The following is a 25,420-nucleotide window of genomic DNA, read 5'->3' on the forward strand; positions in this document are numbered from 1 at the left end:
TTTTTTCCCTCCTCAACCTGTTTTTGTAGCAAACACCACTCACGATGTGGTCCTTATCGATTTCCGACCCTGTCATAAGCTTGGGACATATGTCAGCTTTTATAACTGTTCTGAGTAGACACTGGGCTGATAGGAGCACCATGGCCCATTAGTTACAGGGCAATAAAAGCCCACAGTGTGGCTGTGTAGAACCAATAATCACATCAGCTGCTTGAAATGGTTTAAAGAACAATCAAAATGCAAGAGACAAACTCGAACTGGATGATATTTTTATATATATATATATAAAATAAAGAACGCACCATTATGCACCCATGTGCTCTCTCTGCCAGGATTCAATAAATGTATTTATGAGGCCATTTATTCAGATGAGATTTCAAAATGTTTTCTTATGCTACCAATGGCTGTTTAATGAGCTCTAAAATTTGTTTTAACCAAAAGTGATTAAAGCTAATGTGTTTCCTGTTAATTTGCTCTGAAAAATATGAGGCAGTTTGTAGTTCTGAAAAATGATTACTGTGAAGAAAAGAAAAGAAAAGAAAAAAATGTTTCTCCGAAACCAGTACCCTATGGCTCATTTCATATTAGATATATCTTTTTTTGTGCTGAAATGTGTTTTGCACTGGAGAAGTCTCTCATTAAGACGATCCGCTCATCTCTCAAAAATGTACTTTTGATAGGTGCTTTTTGGTAAACCCTGTCCTCTGGGATACATTGTTCAAAAAATACCATATTTATATATAACTTATCCATCATCTGGCATTACTGCCAAAACATAATACTAGCAACTGCTGTAGAGATATAGATTAAGAAAGGTTTGTATCACGGACACTACGTTGCTAACTGCATGATTTTTAAAGCAGTCTGATTAGAGGAAAAAATGTGAGGAAAGAGTGACCTCTGCTGGAGAAATTTCAGAACTACGTTTTTCACTTCATTACCCCCACAAAATATAAAGAAACAAAGCAATAAAAAACAAACACACAAGAACGCAATTAAACAATAAATCTGTTTGTATGTTCAAAAACGGCATTTCTTTTTTATTACAACTTAATTTAACAAGTCAGATTTAAATTCGCAAACATTGTAAAGATAAGTATGCAGAAAATTTCCATTTCACATGCTTGCTCTACTTCAGGTAATAACGATCATGAATTTGGATTGTGCTCTTCAGATTGAAGATCAAAACCATTTTATTTAAATATTCCAGTCGAATTCATATAAATGCAAAAGCATTTTTTTAGCACACTTTCTGGATGTTTTGTAGGCTTGTATTTAAACTGTACGTGTTTCTTTTATCTTTTATATATATAATTTATTGATATTTGTATAATTAGGTATAAGCAGCTCGATGGTGCTGTGGGTAGCTACTGTCTTGTGTTCGGTGTTGCATGGGTTATATTATAATATATAAATACAGTATTTCACAAAAGTGAGTAGACCCCTCACATCTTCTCAGGGTACAATACTATAGAAATAAAACTTGGATATATTTTAGAGCAGTCCATGTGCAGCTTGTATAGCAGTACAGATTTACTGTCTTCTGAAAATCACTCAATATACAGCCATTAGAGTCAAAATAACTGGCAACAAAAGTGAGTACACCCTAAATTTTATTTTATTATCTAATTCATACATTTTTTTTACTAAAATAATTTCGGGACACCCCTAAGTTTTTTTTACTTGTCATGGGGGTCCCTAATGCCTTATGGGCATCCCCTATCAATTCGAGCACTATATCTAATCACTAAACACAACAGTGTAGAGTGTAGTAGATGTGTGATTCTGCGACCAGTCCCCTCCAGCACACACACACACACGCGCACACACGCACACCAAACCGGAAGTCATGCTTGTTTTTGTGTGTGACGTCACTAGGAAGGCTGAAAGTAAAAGTAATCAGCGCTGTGAGACTCCCAGCTTGTGCTGTTTCACCCAAGGTATTATTCAGTTTTATTTCTCAAAGCATGACCTATTCTGTATTCTTGTATTCTTAGAATCCATAGTCTCTCGTATAGCGACAATCAGAAATATATCTATTTTATTTATAGATATGTATTTCATGCATTTAGTTCTTTTGTTTTATTTATTACTTTCAACCGCTAAATGTCCTAATTTTATAATTTCATAATATTGCATTTGCTATATAGAAATTCACCGTTCAAAACGTGCAGAACATGCAGCAGCAAAAACACGTGATCATCATAATTGCGCTTTAATAATGTTATAAAACTGGGCACGTGGCAACTAATTGTTCTGCCTCTTATTTTTATTATTATATATACCTGGGATTGTTTTCCTGTGTGTATATGTAAATTGCTGTATAGTCAAATCATCCCAAATGCATCACTCTTCACTCTATAAGTGCACTATATGAATGAGATGAACAGCTTCTGAGCGCCTCTGTAGTGCGCACTAGATAAAAAAGAGAAGGGGTTTGGGATTCAGCCTAAGGGTGGACAAAACAGGAAGTTTGTTTAGAAACGTTATTATGCATCGTTACCCCTTTTTAACACCTTTATGGCTGCGTTTTTAATGACCACTGGAGCATTTATACGAGTGAGAAAAAAACTGAGACTAAACTTGCTTGTTTTTTTAGGCTGTGTAAATGTGTACTCATGAGTAATTTCAAGTTTTTTTCTAGTATCAAATACCAAAAGTTGTGCAAACCCCACATTATGAGAAAGTGAGAAATGACGCTATGGCTGAATTCTTGATAGCCCACACTGTAGAGTCGCATACAGCCAATCAGAGGCTACACAGTGTGTCACGTGATTACACTAGCCTTGAGTTGTAGTGATAAGAAGCTCAGATCATTTGGACAACTTTGTTCTTTGAGTCTCTCGTTCATCAATTTGAGTCATTTGGTTCAATTTGTTCTTTTGTTTAGGAATAAAAATGTCACTAAGTAGATCCTCCAACACGTCCACACACACAAACTTAGACTATAGTTACAATAATTTTTATATATCTATATATAAGTGCATCAGTGATGGACATTAAGGAAGTAAATGTAATTCGTTACTGTGATTTAATAGCTTTTTTGTGTATCTGTACTTTACTGAAGTATTTCCATGTGGGGAAACGTTTACGTTAACTTCAGTAGATTTCAAATATCTCACTTTCTACATTTTGTGAAATCAGTCGTTCAACTTGCAACGAAACGCAAATCTGATTCGATGCTCAGACATGTGTGCATTAGATAAAAGGGGCTATAAATATGAAAGAAAGGAAAAGAAAAATGCACCCACACGTTCGATTCCGAACAACTCGAAGCAGATATATTTGACTCTTTCAAAACATGATGGCTGAAATATGATTGGATAGAAACTCTAACATAAACATACATTTCTGGAAGCTGCACAACCGAAAGGAAAGCTATGAAATGAAGAGACTATTGGGAATAATTTCATACATATTGCTGTATAAAATATATTGAAGGGTAAGTCTTCTAGTGATTCTAATAGAGTTTGGGCCAACAGAGAAGACCTTGCTGGATCTTAAGGCCAAGCAATAGGTTACACAGAGCTCTACTTTAATATTTGGGCTAATAATTGCAATGTGTTGGATTGTTTCAACCTTCACTCTTTCCCTGAAGAGGCACAATTTTTATCTTCCTCATATATCCTAAATTAATTCTTGGTACCGCAGGAGGACTCAGGGAATGTGATCAGCAGCTCAATATCTTGGAACTGGTGGTGCAGAGATGGCTGACGGGATAGAACCAGTCCTAACTGAAGCAACTCAGGCTGGGAGGTGTGTCAAGCAGAAGTACCGCAGTAGCACACACTCGCAAGGGCTAATAGATGGACTTTTGTCATTACGTGAAGAAGAGATACTGTTTGACGTGGTGCTGCTGGTAGAGGGGAAGCCTATTAAAGCTCACCGCATCCTCCTGGCTGCTTCCTGTGACTATTTCAGGTCAGCAGGTATTTACTCACGTGGACAAAACACTGCATTTAAACACAGAAGAAACAATTAATGAAATTTTTTTTAATTTTGTTGTTGCACAAATTTATTCAAATTTTTTCCTTTTCTTGCAGAGGCATGTTTGCTGGGGGTTTGCGGGAGATGCAGCAGACTGAAATCCCTATTCATGGAGTTACACACACTGCCATGGCCAAACTGTTAGACTTCATCTACACGTCTGAGCTTGTGCTGGATCTGGACACGGTGCAGGAGGTGCTGTGTGCTGCGACCCTCCTGCAGGTTAAGCATTTTGACCATCATGGAGCTTCAAAAATGTGCTGCAAGATGCTCTTTTTTAAAACACAATAGTGACCTGCATTGCAATTTTTTTAATGACACTGCAGATGTTATATAAATGAAAAACCAAAATAGCTACATATATTGAGTTTCCAGGTACGGTGAGTACAAAATAATTATTCTCAGAATTTATTCTCTTTTGTTACATCTTTTCTTTCCTTCAGATCCAGGATGTGATTGGCTTCTGCTGTGAGTTCCTCTTCTCTTGGATGGACGACGATAACATCCTGGAAGTGGAGAAGCTGGCCGATGCCTATGGGCTGAAGCAGCTTGACGAGAAGGTGCACTCGTACCTCCTGAAGAATATCCAGACCTTCTCACGCACTGCGATATATCGCCAACTGCCAGCTGAGAAGGTTCTGCGTGTTCTGTCGAGCGATGATCTAGAGGTGAGCTCAGAGAACGAGGTTTTCGAGGCAGCACTGCACTATTACTACAGTCCTGAGCAGGTGGAGAAGGACCAAGTGTGCCTAAAGGTAATGCCTTAGTTCTTGTTCTTTTAAAATGAGAAAATATAAATTTATACATAGAGTAGTTTTCTTGGCAAAAATGCAATTAAAGGCAGTGTCAGTATGCCTCCCATTTATAACATTTTAATGGAAAGGTCTATAGAATTAAAAGAACCATGCAAATAAACATACTTGAAGTTTAATTATGATAAAATGGTGATGTGCATCTCCATAATTGAGGCCGATGTGATTCACATCTCGATGCATAGCCAACGATATGATGCATATAATGCAGCTTGCGATGCGATACGTCTGTACAGATCTACCTCTGCCATGTTAATCTGTATTCTGTGTGACTCTCTGGACACGCCTCGGTCTCCGTGGTGTTGTGATACTTCAGATATTGGTCACCTTGTAAATAATAGAAGTGTATTTTTTTTTATTGAGTCTGAGCATAAAAAGAAGACACTGGTACAGGTGTTTTTGTAAGATGGTGACGTTTTATAGTATATCACAATGTAGAGCCAAACTGGTCCAGGCAAAACATGAAACGACAGGTGTGGGGAGAGTGAGCTGTGTAATATTACATTAGCGTTAATAATTCATATTTTCGAAGTGGTGTATACTCACTATGATGATGATGAATCATACATCCTGGGTTTAAATCTGTTTTTAGGAGCCCATGTGCATGATGGATGCTGTGCGCTTCTGTCTCATGGAGCAAGCCGCCTTGAAGCACCTGTATAGCCGCATGGAGGCGAGCCCGCTGCGTAAAATCATCTCCTTTGCCCTGCACTACCACAGCAACAGTCTTTGGCAGCCAGTCATGCAGAGTCCCCTGAGCCAACCTCGCTCCAACTGCCACTGCATCCTGGGGTTCGGGGGCATATTTTCATCTGGCGTGCTCGCCGACAACGACAAATGTTTCCAGATCTTCCACCCGTCCTGGGGGGAATGGCGCAACCTCGGGGCTGACGGCGCACCCCGTATGTCCAACATGGGCATTGCGCTGCTGAATAACTTTGTCTACCTGATAGGTGGAGACAACAACACAAGCGGGTTTAGAGCTGAGTCACGGTGTTGGAGGTAAAATTATGAACATTTTCTTGACAAGCCTTAAGCTTCAGCCAGACTATGCTGAGATGTTAAAGGAGGTTAAGTCATGTGGCTTCCTTTCTCCAGATACGATCCTCGACACAACTCTTGGTGTGATATCAAGCCTCTTCAGCAGCAGCATGCAGATCACTGTGTGTGTGTAGTGGAGAGCTGCATCTACGCTATTGGAGGGCGTGACTACAGCACCGAGCTGAACTGTGTGGAGCGCTATGATCCCCAGACAAACACCTGGGAGTATGTGGCTCCAATCAAACGTGAGGTAGTTATGAATTTAGCACAGCTACATTCTCGCTGTTCTGCGTGTCGGCATTTTTGCTTTTGTTTTTAGATTTGCTTTAATTATGGCTTTAATAATTTCTTTAGGTGTACGCCCATGCTGGGGCAGTGGTCGATGGGAAGATCTACATTGCATGTGGCCGTCGAGGAATGGCCTACCTGAAGGAGACCTACTGCTTTGACCCACAAGCCAACCAGTGGACTGCGTGTGCTGAGGGCCCTGTGGAGCGAGCCTGGCACGGGATGGCAGTGTACGGAGGGCGTGCTTATGTAATCGGTGGAAGCAACGACAGCTGCGGTCACAGACGGGATGTTCTGAAGGCTAGTACACTAGTACTGTGGTTAAACTGTAACGAAACTGGCATTGTGAGCTGAAAAGAAAAAAAGCTTGATGGATATTGAGAAATGTTTTATGCTTTCTGAATAAGAAAGTGTGAAATAGATGAGAGACGGTGGTACTTCTTACTTTCCTGCAGGTGGCGTGCTATAACCCAGCTGAAGATTCCTGGTCTGTGGTGTGTCCTTTACTGTCGGGGCATGGCGAGCCTGGCATGGCCGTGTTAGATGGGCGGATTTACGTGCTGGGTGGGAGATCACACGACAAAGGCAGCCGCATGAAGTATGTGCATATCTATGATCCTGAGGGTGACTGCTGGGAGAGCGGCGCCCCTCTGGATATCCGAGTGTCGGGTTTGTCTGCCTGCGTCGCACTTATTCCTAAAAACACACTTCCACAAGCTTGTAACCCTACGCATGGAGCCGAAGCACAATGGCACGAAGTGGAATGGGACGAGTCGGAGCACTCAAGCGAGGACGGCTGAGGCAGGTTTTTGAAATAATAATCCCAGTAACTGTGTGTGTTGATGGGATGGAGTCAACACAAGCCGTGCTAGTCTGTACTATACAGGTGGGTATCGTGGCACAGATATCATATCAAAATACTTCCAGGCACAACCAGATTTCACAGTATTTCAATTTACTGGCCTAAAAAAGTCCTTTACAAACTTAATCCCGAAATTTCAAATTTACAACAAATTATATAACGCGAATAAAATCAAATAATAAATACAATCAGATATTTGCTTCCAAAAACGAGAAAGAATGAAGTATCGAAAATTCCTAAAAGTGACTTACAGCACCAATGTTCTTATTGTATACAAGCTGCGACACAGTGCGTGCGAGTTTTCTATTCTCATCGGTCAGAAGGTGTTGATTTATTTCCTATAACAGCAGCAGTCAAACACATGTTCACATTAAAGCGCTTCGATCTGTTTTCATATTAACGGCTTACGCAGGGACTTGAATGGCAGACGCTCCGTACATAATCATTAATATGTTGACGTTTTCTTGTCATTCATTTTTACATGTTAATTTAGCTTTTCTGGAAGCAGTTTCCATTGTCTTCGGTATGGAGGATCTTCTGCTTGCGCCGTAAAATGTCAGGTTTTTTCTTAGTAAATTCTATTTTAAACACAAGGAAATGATCCTAATTTGGCCTTATTCATTCTACAGCAATAAACACAGCATCATGCATGAGGTAAGAGCGTGAGGTCTGCATTTTCCTTGATTAGTTTTTTTCTGATCTGCATGCAGGTAAAATAGCATGGCGCATTTTCGTTCCCGGTTCTCTCGGGTTGAAGAGGCGTATCTGGGTATGGTTTTCTGTGCCACAAGCAGTAACTTTGTGAGAATGTTTTAACTGTTATTATGAAACTGCTGTTTATACTGTATGGTGTTTTTCCACTGTTTGTGCCTTTCATTTTACTTCTTCACTGAATTTCCAGTTTTCAGTCTGAGGGTTGAACATGATCTACAAACAAAATTGAAATACCACTTAGACTTGGGACTGATTTTCTAAAATGTTGCCTTTTTTTAAAGGAAGCACAAGTCGCTTGTTTAAACGAGAATTGGAACGGATAAAATGTTTGCTTGGTTTCGTGTGACTCATAAGTTTTAAAACTGAAATGAGCTATGCATGTATGTAAAGGTTATAGGTTTTTGGGTGTCCTAAGAGAGGCGATAGAAAGTAGATCTTTTGTGGTTGTAAATAAAGTCATATTTGTTCAGCACTGAACATTGACAAAAGATTCGAATTCCAAAGAAACCATCGTTTTTTTTTTCCAGTTCATAATGAAATCAATGATGATACTTTGCAACTGTAATGAATGTGCAATGAGTAGCACTTTTATGAACTATATGTTAACACCACATATTTATATTAATAATAAGGATTCAAAATGTATACGATTTTACACTTATTTCTATTTATGATGTAATTGATTGGCAGCGAAACCCCAAAACCTGAACATTTATAGACGTAAATACAGTTTATTGAAGGTCACCCATGTGGTAAGATATAGTTGTCATGCTAACTATTCAAAAATTCATTTAAACTGTTTCCCTTTATCTCGGTGGATTACAGTGATTACATTTTTCTTCACATACCATATCCAATAGAGTGAGGTTCAAAATACCAGCATGAAACCTGGACACTGAAATCATCAGCACTACTCCTCAGTCATCAGGTCAAACGATGTAGAATATATTCAAGGTGAGTAAAAAGGTCAAACTCATACCCTGGTTTCAACTTTACACTCAACTATTGTCATGCCCCCATGTCTGAATTGTCTTTAAACATAATTCATTTCTAAACTGACATGGTTTTCATGGTACCAGTTTGTTTACAAAGATTTCAAGTTTTACCATGATGCATTGTTACAAATTTAATGTCTTAAAAACTGTTTTTTAATTTTTCACCCATATTCAATGTCTCATCCTGTTTTGTGTGTTACGTGAGACTACATACTTTTATATAAATATTTGATTGTAATTTCATATCCGAATCCATTTGGAAACAATCGATAATCCTCATTAAATTTGTAGTTGTACAAATAAAATTGTATTCCTGGCCAATTTTTTCTCATCAGCCCTTTCTGTTTAAACTTTAAACAGACTGCTCGATCAGCAGATATCCCTAATTCTTCATATAAAGGGGAAAGAAATAATGATTGTCCCTTTAATGTGATCTAAATAACAAGATTTTGGATTTTTGGCAAATGTTGATATCAGAGTTCTTTTAAAAAATAAATGTAAAAGCCCAATATAAAGACTCTTGTGTGTGAAAATTGCAAGTTTAAAAGATTTGAGTATCAAAGGAATAAGAAATGTTGTCAATCCGAGTGTTTCAGCAACAGTTACTTCTAATACATGCTTTAAGAACACTACAAAAAAAGGATATCCTATGCAAATTAAATTGTTTTGAATATAGTAACATTTATCTTTTTTTTTATAAGATAACAATAAACCAAATATCAGATTATTAAAGCTTTGAGACATTTTTCTCTCGTTTCATTCTTGATTACATTTTTTTTTTTCCAGATACTTTTGCGTCTTGCCAGAAATGAATGCTAAACATGAGTAGAATCTTCGTATTAAAACAGGGGTCCCCAAACTGTGGCCCGTACCCACATTTGGAAAGGCCCTCTGAACATTGGCAGATACATATTTTGGAAATTGTATTTCGAGTATGTTTTACTCAAATTTCCTTTACTACATTTCCCCTTAGTTATTAATAATAATATTAACAATAGTTAATTGTCGAAACTATCAGCTATCGGCAAAAATCCATACCGATAGTTTTTCCGGCTACCGGTCCACTGTCATTACAAGAGCGGCCTCTAGAGGCGAATCGTTGATATCACGTGCTGTGTGTTTTCACGTGGGACAGCATGCCGCATAGACAACGCTATATTATATTTATTATTTATACTTTATTCATTATAGAATTACATTTATTAATGAATATATTTATTTCCTTTAGCACATTTTCATGATTCAGTACTGTTTTTTTATTTTTTGTAATAAAGTTCAGTGGCTTTTTATTCCGTATCCATTTTAAAAACAATCGGTTAATTATCGGTTATCGGCAAGTACGATCCAACCTAGCTATCGGTATCGGTAAAATCAGTCGACCTCTAGTTTTTAACCTATTTATTTGTAGCCTAATTATTTGTAAGATTCATCCACCAACTATATTTATAAAATGTTTTGATATAGCAATAAATATGGAAAAAAAGTCATTATGATATTAATAATTATTTTTTTTAAAGACTACATGTCTCTTGAACACTAATGCTTATTTGTATGTACAGTGGATAACAAAATAATAAACTAATCTAGCAATATGTGGTATAATAAATACGTTTAAAATCATAATAAAATTTCCACAATTGTACTGGTTGTCACTCCATCCCATGTAATTTTTTTTGTTACAGACCGACCTGGCTCTCCATTAGAGATGTGGCCCCTTACAGGAAAAAGTTTGGGGACCCTTGTATTAGTGTAATGTTCTGTACACTGCGCCACGACAAAATCATATACGATCAGATCTTAGGTAATAATAATATCAGCATCCTGCAATAATAGTGGCTAAATGCATGTAAATGGTTTTTTTATTGATGTTTAAATGCATGTTTTACTAAAAGTACAAAAGGTTTTTTTACACTCTGCTAAGTAGATCACAGGTTATGAGCTTAAGCCAAAGAATAAGAGGTGAAGGGAATTTTGAGCGTAGGGTTTTGCGGTACTTGGTATATTGGACTAAAGGTAATTGCTTGTAATACACAGATTGGACCCATTTCCTCACTCTATTGACCAAATTTCACATTTTAACAAAAAGAAATATATGGTTCCATCTGTTTGGACTGAATGTGACTCCACTGGTGTCTTAACTGATTGATTGTAAGCATGTGGTCCACTGAGGATGTTGCTGCTACAGATCCCTATAGATTGTATAGTATTGTGTAAAAACCTCTTTAGCTCTATTATGGCATTTGATTGTGTGTGTGTGTGTGTGTGTGTGTGTGTGTGTGTGTGTGTGTGTGTGTGTGTAAGAGCAAAGGGGAGCTCTTAGCACTTTATTTACCATCACTTTCCTGCTCTATTGGTGTCTTGGGTGTTATTAAATTTTATAATCCGTACTCTCTTTCATTAGAACACAAATTTCTTAAGAGCCATGTGTCCAAATGTGGCCTCATTTGGCTGTGTGTGAGTGGGTTGAGGTTCATGGAGCAAGAGGCAGGTCATTAGAGCCAAAGTGTGACAGGAGAGTTAAGAGAACCCTGGTGAGGTCACTCTGCACTTGAAAAGTCCCCTGCTGTCTTCATGACATATGACATGTGTAGCTGCAGTGTGGACTGCCTTCTCAATCCCCTTCTGCTTAGATACAATTAGCCAAAAAAAAGGGTGGTGATGACCATAAAAATGTGTGTCTGGGTTCCACCTGACAAATGTGCTTCAAAGAGACCCGTATTCATGCTGACATTTTGTTGATGAAGTGCTGCTCGTTTTCTGTGACCTGCTACAGTCTTGGCTTTTCTAGAAATTTCCATTCTAAAATGGCCCTGAACTCACCTGAACAGGATCCACATTGTTCTTGGGTGAGGATTTGATTTGCATGTTCACTGCAGGGCCTGTAATCACAGGCATTATGTGCAAAATACCCTCATGCAACAACCTTTTCTCTAGGAGTTCCTGGTCCAGAGCATGAGTTTAAAAAAAGTATCCGTTTACATTATTTAACCACTTACAATTATCTTATTCGGACAACTAAGTAGTTGAGGGTTAGCAAGGGCCCAGCAGTGGCAGCATTTGAAATCACGACCTTCTGATCAGAAGTTCAACATCTCAACCATTGACGCGCATTGATTTACTGAGGTCCTGGAAGAAAACTGTTCATCTCCTAAACAAGAACCAAACTATTGTAGAAAGAGTATTTGATCTTGGTTGTTTTTTTTTTTTTGTTTTGCTTTATCATGGATAAAAACACCTTCTTGTCACAAGCAGCATACCACTAAAAGCATGCACAAAACATACTCCTGCAACATTTTCAATATTAATAACTGTGTGAAAACAAGATGAACTGAAATGCTCTGCTTCGCCGGTCTCCTAAAAACTCGAATTTGGCAGAATAGCATAAAGATATATGGTCATTGTGTGGAAATTTCTGAATGCAATGTGCAATGGAGTCGACTTTTCTATGACCTTTTCTGAGGATCTTTAAACTTATGAGAGGATTAAAGTTCATGAATGTCCACGAACTCTCTTAAACAAGAACATTCTTGATTTTAATGTTGAGTTTTGCTGATCTGAAGCTACTGTTTTGGAAATAGTGATGGAAAGTGTCTCTCTTATTGGTTCCTGGTCCAAAGCAGAACCTGAAAAGTTTGCTAAAACACACATTTCTGGGTTCCTGAAAAGGCTCCTGCACCAGAACCACATTCTGCTTGAACTGGACAAATTACATGCCAAATTGACCTTTTTTTCTTGCACACATATTCAGACTTGTGCTTTATTTTCCTATTACTCAATGTGATATACTGTATAGAGGTTTCACTTCTGTTAACTGCTATTTTTTATGACAGAAAATTCTGCCGTTGTTCTCTTTTGCCCTCTTGTTGAACCCATACCCTGTGTCCAAGTTCACACAAACCTACTGCTCTTGCTTGTTATCGCACTGTTTTTCACGCCACTGTATTTATCTAGTGGCACGGCATCACCAGAACACACTGTTGTCTTATCAGCTCCAGACACTTTAAAACCTCACTGACCTCTGAAAATTAGGGGTCATGCCATTGATATTGAAGACATTTTCAGAAAATCAGATTGTCTCTTTTTAAATCATGTACAACTTTGTACATTTTTTCCATTATAAATCTATTAAAAAAAGAAAAGAAAGTAACCGGTATTTAAACAATATTGACGTTCTTGGTCATTTCTGAATACGTTTTTCTTTATTTTTTTCAAAAACAATGGAGACATAGAGCTGATAGTGGATGACATATTTCACCGACAAGGAAAGATTGAAATTATACATACATTTATGGAAGATGCCCTTATCCAGAGACAATTAAAATGATCTTATTTAATTAATTGAGCAGTTGAGGGTTAAATACCTTTCTCCAGGGTCCAGTAGTGGCAGTTTGGATTCAGCACCGTTTCTAGGCATAGGCAAACTAGGCGGTCCCATTGGGTGCAACCAGCTGAGGGGGTGCCAGTGAGTGCCCCCTGCCTCACCACCTCCCTCGCCCTCAACTCATTTAAATTATGTAGGTGATTTTTCCTGAAGTTTACTATACAGTAGATGTTTACATACTTGATTTCAGGCAATGTTGGGATCGTTATTAAATGTTTAAGCTTTAGTTTATAGAAGGTTGTGAATGATTTGTATTGTGTAGGGGTGGAGCAGTGTGGTGGGAGGGTGGAGCCATTGGGGATTGACAATAGGAATTTCACCTAGGCTCTCAAAAAGGCTGGAAACAGTCCTGCCTGGATTTCTGCTGAACAATTTTGAGTCTATTTACACCTCAGATTAAGAATTTCAACTTTTTGGTCTTAACACAAATGCTTGGCAGAAACCAAAACAGCTGGTTGTGGTGGCATCATGATGTGGGGATGCTTTTTATCAGCTAAGACTGGGAATCTGGTCAGGTCAGGTCAGGGCGGAGAAGAAAAAAAAATCTATCCTGCACTGCACAACATACAAAAATGCACTCCTAAACCGATGTATCTCTTTTTTTTCCCTTAATGTCCATTAACCAGCTGTAGCTCATTCACTAAAGACTTTATCTGAGCCTTTTTTCTCCAGTAGGCTGTTCACTGGTGTGTTTTGAATTATTTTTGGATGATGGGCCATTTCAAGCACTCAGACTGACTGCTGGGCTGAAATAAAAAACCTCAACACTAGATTTCTGCAAAGAAAAAATAAAAATATTTTTGTTTTTGTTTTTTTACTACCAGTAAATGGAAATCTTAATGCGGTACCATACAATATACTGTGTCAACATACAACTATGTAACAGTTTTTAGAAAAATGAGTGTATAAAGGTCAGATTCATATATATATATATATATATATATATATATATATATATATATATATATATATATATATATATATATATATATATTTCTATGTGGTTCATTCCCAAAACTGTTACCACAAAGTGAGAGGCACATAATTCTACAGGGTGTCTTTGGATTCTGTAGCATTCTATTTTTCCTTCACTTGAACCAGGAGACCCAAACCTGTTCCAGCATGACAACATACCAGCTAAAAAAAGATATGGTTTACATAAATTTTGAGTGGCCTGCTACAGAGATCTGACTTCAACCCTACTGAACATCTTTGGGATTAAATTGAATGCTGACTGCACCCCAGGCCTCCTCACCTACATCGGTATCTAACTTTACTAACGTCCTTGTGACTGAATGAGCACAAATCTCTACACTCAAAAATCTAGTGGAACCCCTTCCCAGAAGAGTGGAGGATATTATAAGAGTAAATGTGAAATAGCTCACACAGTCACAGCAGTAAATATGTAGATCTTGTCACTTCTCTACTTTAAATTAAGATTATAGTCGTATTTGCTTTAGCTCAGGGTGCCAGAATCATATTCTCCCCAGACCACATCAGCATTTTTTAAAACCACAGAAGGAGCCATAATCTATAATTTTTTACAGTAGGAAAGTTAAGTCACATTAAAGTCAAGTTTGCACAAGCCAAATTAAATGAGAGATAAAAATTATTAATATCATAGTTACCATAGTTATTCAATGCTACTTTTAGTACTTCTAGTTGAATGTGTTGAAATTGAAAATGAGTTTTGTTTTGTCAGCTATGATCAATATATGATTTGAATGTGGACTTTATTTAATCCAAAGCCAAATTATTTTTGCTTCCCATTGTTCATCAGATGCAAACCTACTCATATGTGGTTTTCTCCTGGACTTGTTCCTCCTTTCTCAAAGCAAGCAGGTCCCAGGTTCCTTAATTAATATTCAGAATAAGTATAAAAGATACCTCGCAACTTTCCCCAACCAAATAGTCTGTTTTCCCACTAAAAATATGGAAATTAATCCTTTAGTAATCTGACCAGCCAGATGATTGCTCTTACATTGTCCCAATTAATGGACAATGAATAGGCCAATCTTTGCACATACGAAAATGTCTGCATCACACACAGACACGGATACAACCTCCCCCTTTACGGCAGTGATTAGCACCTGAGATCAGGGACGGTGGAGCCTTCAGTGTCTGCTCTTTTGAGATGTGGAACGAGCCAGCCATCCCCCAATTTTCACGCTGCTTAGGAGTCATTCAATGTCAGAGAAAAGCTCTCAGTACGAGTGTGCGCACAGCAAGAGTTGTGGAGTTGGGTGGGTGCCTCATTAGTGTCAACAAAAGAAAGGGAAAATGAGGAAAACAAACAAAAAACGAGCAAATCAACACCACGGACGGAATTGTAAAAAAAGGGATATTTGGACGAAATGTCAAATGTATTTTTATTTCAGTTATTTTGTTCTGTAATCAAGATATTGTGTGTTGCATACCTTTTTTTATTACCTTTAGATTTGTGTTTACCACCAGTTTATTCGTTGTGGATGCAATGGAAGATTTTTGTGCAACTGCTTTTCGAAAGTGGAACCATTTAATGTCATGAGCATGTCAATATCTGAAAAAACGAACTTTGATTTGTTTGCGCGAAGACAAAAAAATGCAAAATATTGAGCAAGTTTTCAAATCCCCAGACGAAAAGCACGATCTAACCAAGCACGAATATTGCAGCGGGACCTGGGTCTGATGATCTGATCCATCTGATCTTAGATAAGAGTTGGTAGTTAAGGATGTAACACAGACCTTCTAATTACTCTCATCAACTCTACCTGCTGGCTCGCCTGTCTGCTCCACCCCCCCCTAAAAAATAGGACATAACAAGCGACTCAGGCTCTTTACATTTACATTAATGAGCACACAGACTTGTCAGGGCAGAAAAGAAACCACAACGTCTGACTTTTACATAATATTTACTTTTTATTTTTTTCCACACGTCCGATTTTACAATACGAGTTTCAGCAAACATTTTTTTTTACAAAAATAATATAAACAGCAGTGAAACCATTCACTAAATAAATAAACACACCTATAAACCAAACGTTTCAAAAAGAAAGCAAGTCCTTTTTGGGCTCCGAGCAAACATTAGACTTCTGAAACAGGAAGCATGACACTAAGATACATTCATCTTTTGGCCATCATGCAGTCAGCGCTAGCTTTGTCTTGAAGTGAAGCAACTGAAGCAAACAACACGACCTTCACGAAAAATCGACAAAAAGCTTAAGTTTGCTCAAATGCTTTACACGACCTTCTTCAAGTCCGACCATTCTGTCCAACCCTCCGGTGCACTTTTCTGATTTCCAGAAAAATCCTGAATCTCTGATCACCAGCATGAGTATGAGAAGAGTGGGTACTGGCTCCAGTCAGCCATGTTGGCGTGGTGGTAGCCATGATGGACGGCTTGGGATCCGTAGTCCGCTGCTAAGTGGTGATGGTGGTGAGGGTGGGACGGGTATTGAGCCGAGCTTGTCCCGCTCCACTGGCTCAGGGGCTGATCAGCACTGTAGGGGGCATAGAGTGTGTGATGTCCCAGCATTCCCGGCTTAGCTTGTGCCACAGCTACATTCAGCACCCCAGCATAGTCCTGCACACCAGCTGTGGCAGGGGGAGGGCACTGTGGGACAACCAGATCAGTGGCTTTGCTCTCCTGCTCAGGCACACCGGCTATATCAGGGACCCGAGATTCAAAGCTGGAACGTCCAGCACTGCTGCTCATACTGGAGGAGGTTGGAGATGGGGATTTGTTGTAATCGGGAAATCTGAGGAAGGATCCAAAATAATATTGAGTTCAAATGTTTCCTGATCATGGTTTAAATTATGACATTTTCTGTACATGCTCATAAAAGTGAACAATCAGTAGGTACCTGTAAGGCTGGTATGTGCCATGTCCTGGAACCAGCTGTTCGGAGCTGTACATATCTCGAGCGTTAGATCCCAGAGGCGAATCTCTTTCCAGGCTGTGGTTGTTCTCCCTATCAGATGCTCCCCCCCACGGAGAATTTGGTTCCTCCTCTTTAACTCCCTCCTTGCAGGCAACTCTCGCTTCTGCAAGTCCCTCATAGGTAGAGCGGCGCAAATCTGAAAAGTGTTGAAACCTCTTGTTAATATTCATACTGTAGTTTCCATGCTAATCCTAATCTAGACAATTAGCTAATAGAATTATAGATAGAAATGTCCATTGTGGGTGACAGACTCATACCTGGTGGGCTATCTTGATCCGAATCCCTGACCATTGAGTTCAGCCTCTTAGCCAGTCGCTCAGGATCAGCCGGACCTCTGCTGGCACGTCTGTGTAGAACAGAAGGAAAAAAACAAAACATTGAGAATTGTTGTTTTCTCTGAGATAACAGACAAAATATGCAATGCAATTCTGCTTCAGTCCCTCACCTTTTTGAGTTCATGCCCTCATCTCTGAATCCCTTGGCGAAGGGGTTGTTGTCAATTTTCAGCTTGGTGATCTGTAAAAGGACATGTAACAACCATGAGCGACATGCAAGCAAATTGTCTGTAAACAATGCCCAGTGTCTGTGTGTGTAACAAGAGACAAACCTTGGTGTTCTGGTAGGCCGTGACAGCGGTAAAGGAGGTCTCCGGGAAGGTAAAATTCTGGAACACGCTCCAGCGAACACTGTAGAGGTCGTCAGCCTGCACAATGTGGAAACGGGGATGGTAGCGGTGCATGGAATGAAGGATGATCTGGACAAGAGATAAAAAACTGTTATTATCCACTGCCCAACTTTCATATTGTGTACTACATTATTTTAATATCAAAATCAGTATTGATTCTACTACTGTAGAATCAGTGCATTCCGAAATGTCATTAAGAACTTCACTAATCATGCCATTTGTCAGGATTCCAGGCTCTTTATTAAAAAGATACTGTCACCTTTAATCTTTTGGTTTTCATTTATATCTCTTCAATGGAATGATTCAGGTGTATGTTTAAAGATTTAAAACTAAAAGAAGATACTCACATGTCCATGTTGGTCAAGAGCATTGTTGGTGAGTTTGAGCTTGAGAAAGGAGACAGACTGCTTCATCCAATGGCTTCCCGGTGCTGGTGAGTCTGGGTGCAGGTATGTCCTGTAGGGTGGCTGTGGCTCAGCCTTACCTGCTACCTCCCACTTATCCTTATTCCACTAGACACAGGAAAAAATAGTTCATTTCTTGTTAATTTTACAGAAATAGTCATGTTCAGTTAATTTCAACAAGAACATTGACTGCTTTGCCTTTGCTAGTGGCAGAAGGGCTAAGGTACGAGTAGAGGGGGAGTGTGAGTTTGGGGAGGGGGGGACCCCCAGTTGCTCCTGTAAAAACAGGAAGAGTTTGGGTCCTTTGAAGTGCAGTGTGAGTTGTGTAATCAGTGGTGAGAAGTCTCTGGACACACAGACGAGCACCAACTGCCCAAATCACTAATTAAATGTCTCCTCATTTTTTTTTTTATGTCCCCATTTTTAAGTGTGTGGGTCCAGTAACCCACACAAAAACACATGGTGATACTTTATGCCAGGTACTATTTCTACCCTTTCTATGAATTCTAGACATGTGTTAAAACATTATAGTTCATTATAAGGACTTAATAGGTTTAAGCTTGAGATCTTACCTTGTATCTGAAGCCATCTTCAGGCACAATGTCCACCAGGAGGATGTATTTTGCATAGGGCAAAAGTCCAGAAATATTTATCTTACAATGAGGAAACATTCTCCTGCAAAAAGCAAAGCATACATATTTATATCCATAGTCTCAAAAGGTGCCTCCCATTAAGGTGGAAACGTCTTAGGTTGATCTTTACCTGCCAGGCTTTGTGATGATCATCTCTGTACCAATCTCATGGAAGGACTTCCAGAGCTCAGGGTCCTCCAAGGTTAGCCTAATGTCCCCTTGGTGAAAGGAGTCTGTTGGTCCAGCCATCGCAGAAGGAGGTGGAATATTAAAGTTGTGTTTGAGGTCTGAGTGAAATAGAAAAACAAGGAATGAGATTGTGTCCTCATAGAATTTAGTGGAAGATGAAAATCAATCTTACAAGAAACTCTCAAACACAATGACCAGTGCTCAAACTTACCTCTAATAGCTTGCATTTCTCAAGATTATTTGTCTGTAAGAAAAATCAAGGTGCACTGAAAAGATTAGGAAAATCAGCCTTGAATCGTTTTCAGTCAGAGCACCAAGCTCTCCATATGATTTCCTGAAGCTTCAGTAAGATCCGTAACTGAATTTGACAAAATTAAGTCCAGAGATGTGAAGAGGATGAAGGCATTTACCTTTCTGAGGAGCCTAGTGGACATCGGGCTGATTTAAGGGGATACTGCCGGTGGGCGGAGCTTGGGCCCCCGTTCCTACCCTTTGAAGTGGCCCAGGGAAGAGTCAATGTCATGATGTGATTGGAGGACGGGTGAAATCAAAGAGACTTAGCAGAGCCTTGATAGAGTCCCAACAGGAAGGGGACCAGGCCGTCTTTATGAACTGCTAAAAGACTTTTAGGCAAATATGCACAGGGCTTCCTAGAGCACGAGTCAACAATAAAATCTCGCTAATGCTGTTAGTTAAAGTGAGCGAGGGCATAGAAATAAAGGGAGTCACAGTCTAAATGACAAATTTACACATTCACACAAACAAAATCCTGTGTACACTCTTGATATGTTTGTTAATTCACACAGACTTATCCATTCATTTTCACTGGAGCATCAGATACAGGGTCATTATATCAGCAGGCGAGATAGAGAGAGAAGAAGCTCAAAGAAGGTGCTTAGAGCTGAAAAAATAATCAAGTTGAAATGATATGAAGTACATTATATGCATGGGTTCCTTTACATTTCCAAAACCTAATGTTGGTCATTTAGTAACTAAATAAAAGGGAAAATAATTCAGCTCATATTACAATACAAGATGTTGAGGAAATGTAAAAATTTTTTTTAAAACTGCTGTTGATTCAGTTTTATGTTTTAATACATTTAATATATCTATTTTTTTAAAACACAATGTATTTCCTCATTAGGTCTATAAACCTAGTTTATTTTTATTATTATATATTTTTATATTTCATTCTTTGTTTGTTTCTTTAATTGTGTAATTTAGAACATGCTCTGGTGCAATCAATTGACTTTGCAGCTGAAGCTGCAGTGAAAACAAAATCACGTCCATTATAGAGACTGAGGGAGAGGAACGTAAAGCATTAATAGAGTCATGACAGCATGCAGGCCCTGAGGCAAACACACAGGTGAGCTTACCTGAGGGACAGTTTGTCCCCTGTATGTATGTTTGGAGTGTGATGGGGAGGGGGTAGTTTTGTTGTGTATTGTGGATTCAGTGTGTCTAGACGTGACAATGCTTTAGTACTTAATCTCATTAGGTGCACCACCACATTCCTCATGTGGGTTTAAGTTCATGCGGAGAGGCGAAAAACAAAAAAAGACAGGCCACACTGAGATGGACTTGAAAAAAAAACAGATAAAGAAAGAGAGATGGATCACGCTGAATGAAATTCAAAGAATAATTAAGGACGAGGTACAGGCCCCGAGTCGATGAGGGTTGAGGGAGGAAATGGCAGTGAGCCAGTGAAAGAATTTGACTGTATGGCCCAGTACTTCACAGGTTGTTAGCACAATTAGGTCTCCAGTTACAGAGAACAAATACATAAACATCACGAGTGGGTTTCTCGGGGCGAATAATCTTCAGCAGGCATTGCTAACCGTTCATATTCATTTGCGAATGAAAGCGGGCTGATGTGTGTGCTTGACCTGCTGCATTCACAAATCAGGAAATAAGCATCGGAGTCAGTCTGGAGTCTGGAGCCTCTTTATAAAATGTGTACTGGTGGAAATTTTTAAATGTGACTTTGGGATTTATTGTAAAACTCCTACTCCTGGTTATGATTTTACAGCTTTTTATCCCATGAAAAGCCCTTAGAAAAAAATGGTTCCACAAGGGACGTCTTTAAATGTTACCCCAAACAAACTAGAGTTTTCTCAAAAGCTTTACAACCCCAAAACTCTAAAATAATTATCGAATCGTAGCATAAAATATTGAAATATTTGTCATTATTATTTTAATGTGTAGTTCAACCTAGAAATATTTTTTATGAAAAGGTAAAGGTGTTTATATTATAGTAATAAATTATATTTTACATTTGTATTCGTTCCATAAAGCCTTTTCATAAAATTTCCACTTATATTTCCACTTTAAATAATGAATGATAATTTTAATAATAATAATAATAATAATAATAATGGACTGAAATATTACTACGAATAATTCACAGACAACAATATCCTTGACAATCCCTTATAATTTTTTTGGTTTATGTAATGGAAGTACATTTGTCGATTATTAGTCCAAGATTTTGATCTGCCAACACCAGAGTGCAGCTGTGGCGTGTAAAATGTTGATGGAGCGAGGTGTACGTTTTAACAGCACTTACATTAGGACCGTTAACCACTGTGACGAGGTTGACAGATAAAGAGAAAGATAAGAAGGACGGGGTAGTTTTTCCAGGTTGCATGAGGATGATGAAGATTGGGGAAGAGGTACTGAAATGGTGTGGGATTTACAAAAAAAAAAAAAAAAAAAAAAGGTTTTACATCTAAAAATTCGAACATACTAATGCCAAGGCTTTATAAGTGTTCACCCTCAGGAACATAAAAATCCATTCAAGTACCAACATTTATATCAAATCTGTAGCAAATTCTATAAACTACTGACAGTGTAGCATAAAATGTAGCATAAAGAGTGTAGCATTGAATTGTAGCTTTCTAACACTAATGGCATTCAAATGTGTTATAAAACTGTATATATGCAGTAACTGTATCACTAACTATATATATAAAACTATCAAGTTTAAAAAGACATGCTTATGTCTGGTACAATGTGTATTTGCAGCTTAACATCTAACAAGCTAATGTTGCTTCAACAACCTTTAAAGAATTCACCTCAATACTTCAGTTTCTTAAGAGCTTCATTCAGTTTCAATCAATAGCGCATACAGACCCTGATGGAAATGCTATATTTGTGTTTCTGTTAAGGTTATACAACCGAAACGAGACTAAAACTACTCCTAAAGGGAATCGCGATTACGCCAGGATTGTGTTTATGAGTTGAAAGCCTGCCCGAGCTGCGAAAGTATTGAATGCAAGGCCAGTCTGAGTGGATGCATATTGGTCTTATAACTCAAACTCATCCATACAGAGTGCAAGAGAATAGCCTTTTCTCACACCTCTGCGGCAGAGTTCGTGAAGTGGCCTCTAAAGCAAAGAAGGGGACAAAAAAAGAAAGGACTTTCTGGTGTCTTTCTCTCTAATGAAGGTGTGATGGGTTCAGTTCTTTCACCTGGGAGAAGCTGATAATAAGGACACGTAATGCGTTGTCGGCATCACTCTACACTGCGGAAACAAACACTTCAGACGTGGTGCGTAGTGAACAATCCGGTAGGAATTTTCGATGCAAGCTGCGATGTGGGACATTTGGTCTGCTACTAGATTGCTAGGAATGTCCTTTATATCAAAGTCTTATCCTTGCTCTAGTGTTAAATCATTCGTACCTGCTGCTGAGCTCATAAAGACTCATCCTTTGAACACACTTAGCTGTACATGACTCATTTATAATCACACGAGAAGACGGATTCTAAGTATTTGTCACTTATCCAAGATGCAGCAGAACATGCAGTGGGTTTGAGTCTGGTTCCTCTCAAGGTTTCTTCCTGGTGTCGTTTGTTTTTGGACCTCACAAGGAAGTTAGGTTTGGTTCTGCCATGTTTTTAGTAATGAAGTACAAGTTCAGAGACAATGAAATGCAGTTAGCATCTAACCAGTAGTGCAAAAAGCCAATAAATGAAAGGAAATACAAAGGTACCAGTTCTGTAACTCTCAACTGGTGAAAGTAAACATGGTGCACATCAGTAGGGCAAGTGACAAAGTTAAATCACACAAATAAGAAGATGGTGTAGTCAGTATGATGATGTAGATATGTACAGTAGATGCAGGTATACAAATGAAATTTAAATATAAATGGGTGTGTAAATTGCAAGTACCTTTTAGGAGATTTTCTTGTGAACACTACATTCTGGTCATCATTTTGGTCTAAAACTGCATTTCTTTAACAGTATGGATTTAATTCTACAGTCATTCCAGATCCTGATAGACACAGCTGCTTTGTGACAATTATTATATGTTTAGAAATGATTGGATTTAAAAAAAATATTTAGTATGACTGAGTAGGAAAAAAAAAAGGACCGGACATAATGGATGGAGATTTGGTTACATAGAGATGAGGATCCTGTTTGGGCCTGGTTCCTCTCAATGTTTCTCCCTCATGCCATCTCAAGGATTTTTTACTTTCTACTGTCACAATTAGCTCGCTCATTAGGGATAAACATAAAATTATAAGGAACAAACTTATAGGCACTTATAGACAGATTATACAGTCTTTTATAAAGTTGCTTTGAGACAATGTCCTTTGGAAACAAAGGATACTTCAGCAAACCCAATGGCTGAATAGTAGGAATAATTCCTTGGCACAAATTGTGGAGAAATTGGTGTTCTACTACTCCTGGTGATAAACTGGTGTAAGATTGTTGAATTAGTCAGATGTACTTTGGTGCATGTGGTAGCAACGAGGTTGATGGACGAACCGTAAAAGAGGAAATGGAAAAAAAAAGAAAAAGAAACCGAAATCTAGGATTTAGATCCATGATTAAAACAACTCTGAGGTGGCACAAGCCAAGGCGTGTGTGCAGTGCTGTCAGTATTAGCGGCTCAAGCTCGATGATTCGGACACTCGACCACATTAAGTAGCTTATTAACACCTACGAGGTGTTTGTCTAGTTAGAAATTACACACGATTCAGCAGTTATGGAGCATGACAGAGAGAAAAAAGGAAGGGGTAAACAAAAGAAAGTTTCCCAATGGTTTAGAAGCCAAAATAGAAGCTGATGATGTCGTCTACGAAAGTGTGATGGTGCTTCGATGAATTGGAAAAGTTGTTCTGGAAATGTTCAAAATCTTAAATGAAGATTTTCCTCATTAATGAATGAAACAATTTTAACATTAAAACTCCGTAAAGTTAAAGTTGGGTTGACATCATGCTAACCTTGTCAAGTTGCGAAGCCCATCATAAAATTATGCATTGCTCTTTGATGTGCTTAAAATATCATTAATGTGTTGCTGAAAACACATGGCGTGCCTTTAGAGGAAATGTAAAGTTGTCCGAGGTGTCATATCTAAACGTTGCTAGCGGCTTCCTGTTGAAGACCCCACAGAGATCAAGAGAGCCCCATCGAGCCCCACACCAAGCTCCGAGTTGACACACAGCCTGAACCCAAGTCCAACTCGGCTTTTGTCTCATTCTGTTTAGGAAGCTTTGAGGAAACTCTCAGCAGCATGCTTCAGGACTACAGATATATGAGTGAATCGATGCTTATTTAGTTATATGAATTTGTCAGTGTCTTCAACCTTCAGATGTTGTTAATGTTTTAAATAAAAAAAGATGCATAAATGGCAAAGCAAAGACTGAAATACTAACAATTTTCCTCAGAAATGTCCCAATGTTAACAGCCTCAAAAAGTCAAACCACATTTGAAACCAAAAAAAAAAATCGCTAACTCTGTCGAGTCATAGCCAGGTTCACCATTTGGACACCATCAGTACTCAATAGCTTAACAGCTGCCAATACACAGGCACTTCTGGGCCATGATCAGACGGCTGTAGGCCTCCATAAAGACCCCCCTGCCAAGGCCCGACGAGAAATCTCACACCTTTTACTGGCATTAGCCATGCAATGCTCCCTTTTGATGCTCTAATTGGCCACTTGCAGGCCTCAGGTACGAGCCATCAACAGGAATGCAGGGCTTGGCTTATGTCTGGACACATGGTTACACTGGAAATCAGCATCGAAAGAGGCACATAAACTAGTACACAACGTGTTCCTGGGGATTAAGATGCACCCAGAAAGCACTGACGAGGAATCGGTTACGATTTGAGACATTTAAGGGAATAGGCAATAAATCATACAGTGCAAAAAATTCTTCCTGGTTTCTTCAGGGAACAAGTAGCATGTTTGACCTTGGGTGCATATAAATTGGAGCGTTCTTGCCAAGGAGAGCGACTGACAAATTGGCAGCACTTTATAAGAATCCTCTAGGAGCTGCTAATGGGCCCTAATGTCCTGCTGCAGGTCTGAGGGCTTCACACGCTGCTGGGCTTTTCTCTTTAACACTGCCTGCTTAACGCAGACGGGGTGGTCCAGCAGCAAAAGGATATCAGCCGGCATGCGCACGGAAAAAAAGCGACAGCCAAGAAAGAGAGAGAGAGCGCAACGTTTTTACTTGTACTATCAAAAATAGCAGTGTAATAGAAATTCAGGATGTATACA

The 25,420-nt window shown here is 38.8% G+C and overlaps 2 protein-coding genes across 3 annotated transcripts; one reads left to right on the plus strand and one right to left on the minus strand.

Annotated features, from left to right (window-relative positions):
* Window positions 1–1,867: 1,867 nt before the first annotated feature.
* Window positions 1,868–9,004, plus strand: klhl22 (kelch-like family member 22). Of its 2 annotated transcripts, XM_046872241.1 has the most exons (8): window positions 1,868–1,940; window positions 3,652–3,921; window positions 4,044–4,209; window positions 4,431–4,742; window positions 5,392–5,801; window positions 5,898–6,090; window positions 6,195–6,428; window positions 6,584–9,004. In XM_046872241.1, the coding sequence occupies exons 2-8, from the start codon at window positions 3,707–3,709 to the stop codon at window positions 6,926–6,928; spliced, it is 1,875 nt and encodes a 624-aa protein (XP_046728197.1). In that variant the 5' UTR covers window positions 1,868–1,940; window positions 3,652–3,706; the 3' UTR covers window positions 6,929–9,004. The 2 variants fall into 2 exon arrangements, with proteins under 2 accessions (XP_046728197.1, XP_046728198.1); XM_046872242.1 differs by lacking the exon at window positions 1,868–1,940 and having other exon boundaries at window positions 3,792–3,929.
* A 7,071-nt stretch (window positions 9,005–16,075) lies between these two features.
* Window positions 16,076–19,246, minus strand: tbx16 (T-box transcription factor 16). The gene is made up of 9 exons (XM_046871863.1): window positions 19,122–19,246; window positions 18,852–19,008; window positions 18,662–18,764; window positions 18,033–18,197; window positions 17,608–17,754; window positions 17,446–17,516; window positions 17,258–17,346; window positions 16,923–17,136; window positions 16,076–16,817 (listed from the first exon to the last, which is right to left on the minus strand). Exons 1-9 carry the CDS (start codon window positions 19,135–19,137, stop codon window positions 16,382–16,384), a joined length of 1,398 nt encoding a protein of 465 aa, XP_046727819.1. The 5' UTR covers window positions 19,138–19,246; the 3' UTR covers window positions 16,076–16,381.
* Between the last annotated feature and the right edge of the window lie 6,174 nt (window positions 19,247–25,420).

Source organism: Silurus meridionalis, chromosome 17, assembly GCF_014805685.1.
Source record: "Silurus meridionalis isolate SWU-2019-XX chromosome 17, ASM1480568v1, whole genome shotgun sequence".
NCBI lineage: Eukaryota > Metazoa > Chordata > Actinopteri > Siluriformes > Siluridae > Silurus > Silurus meridionalis.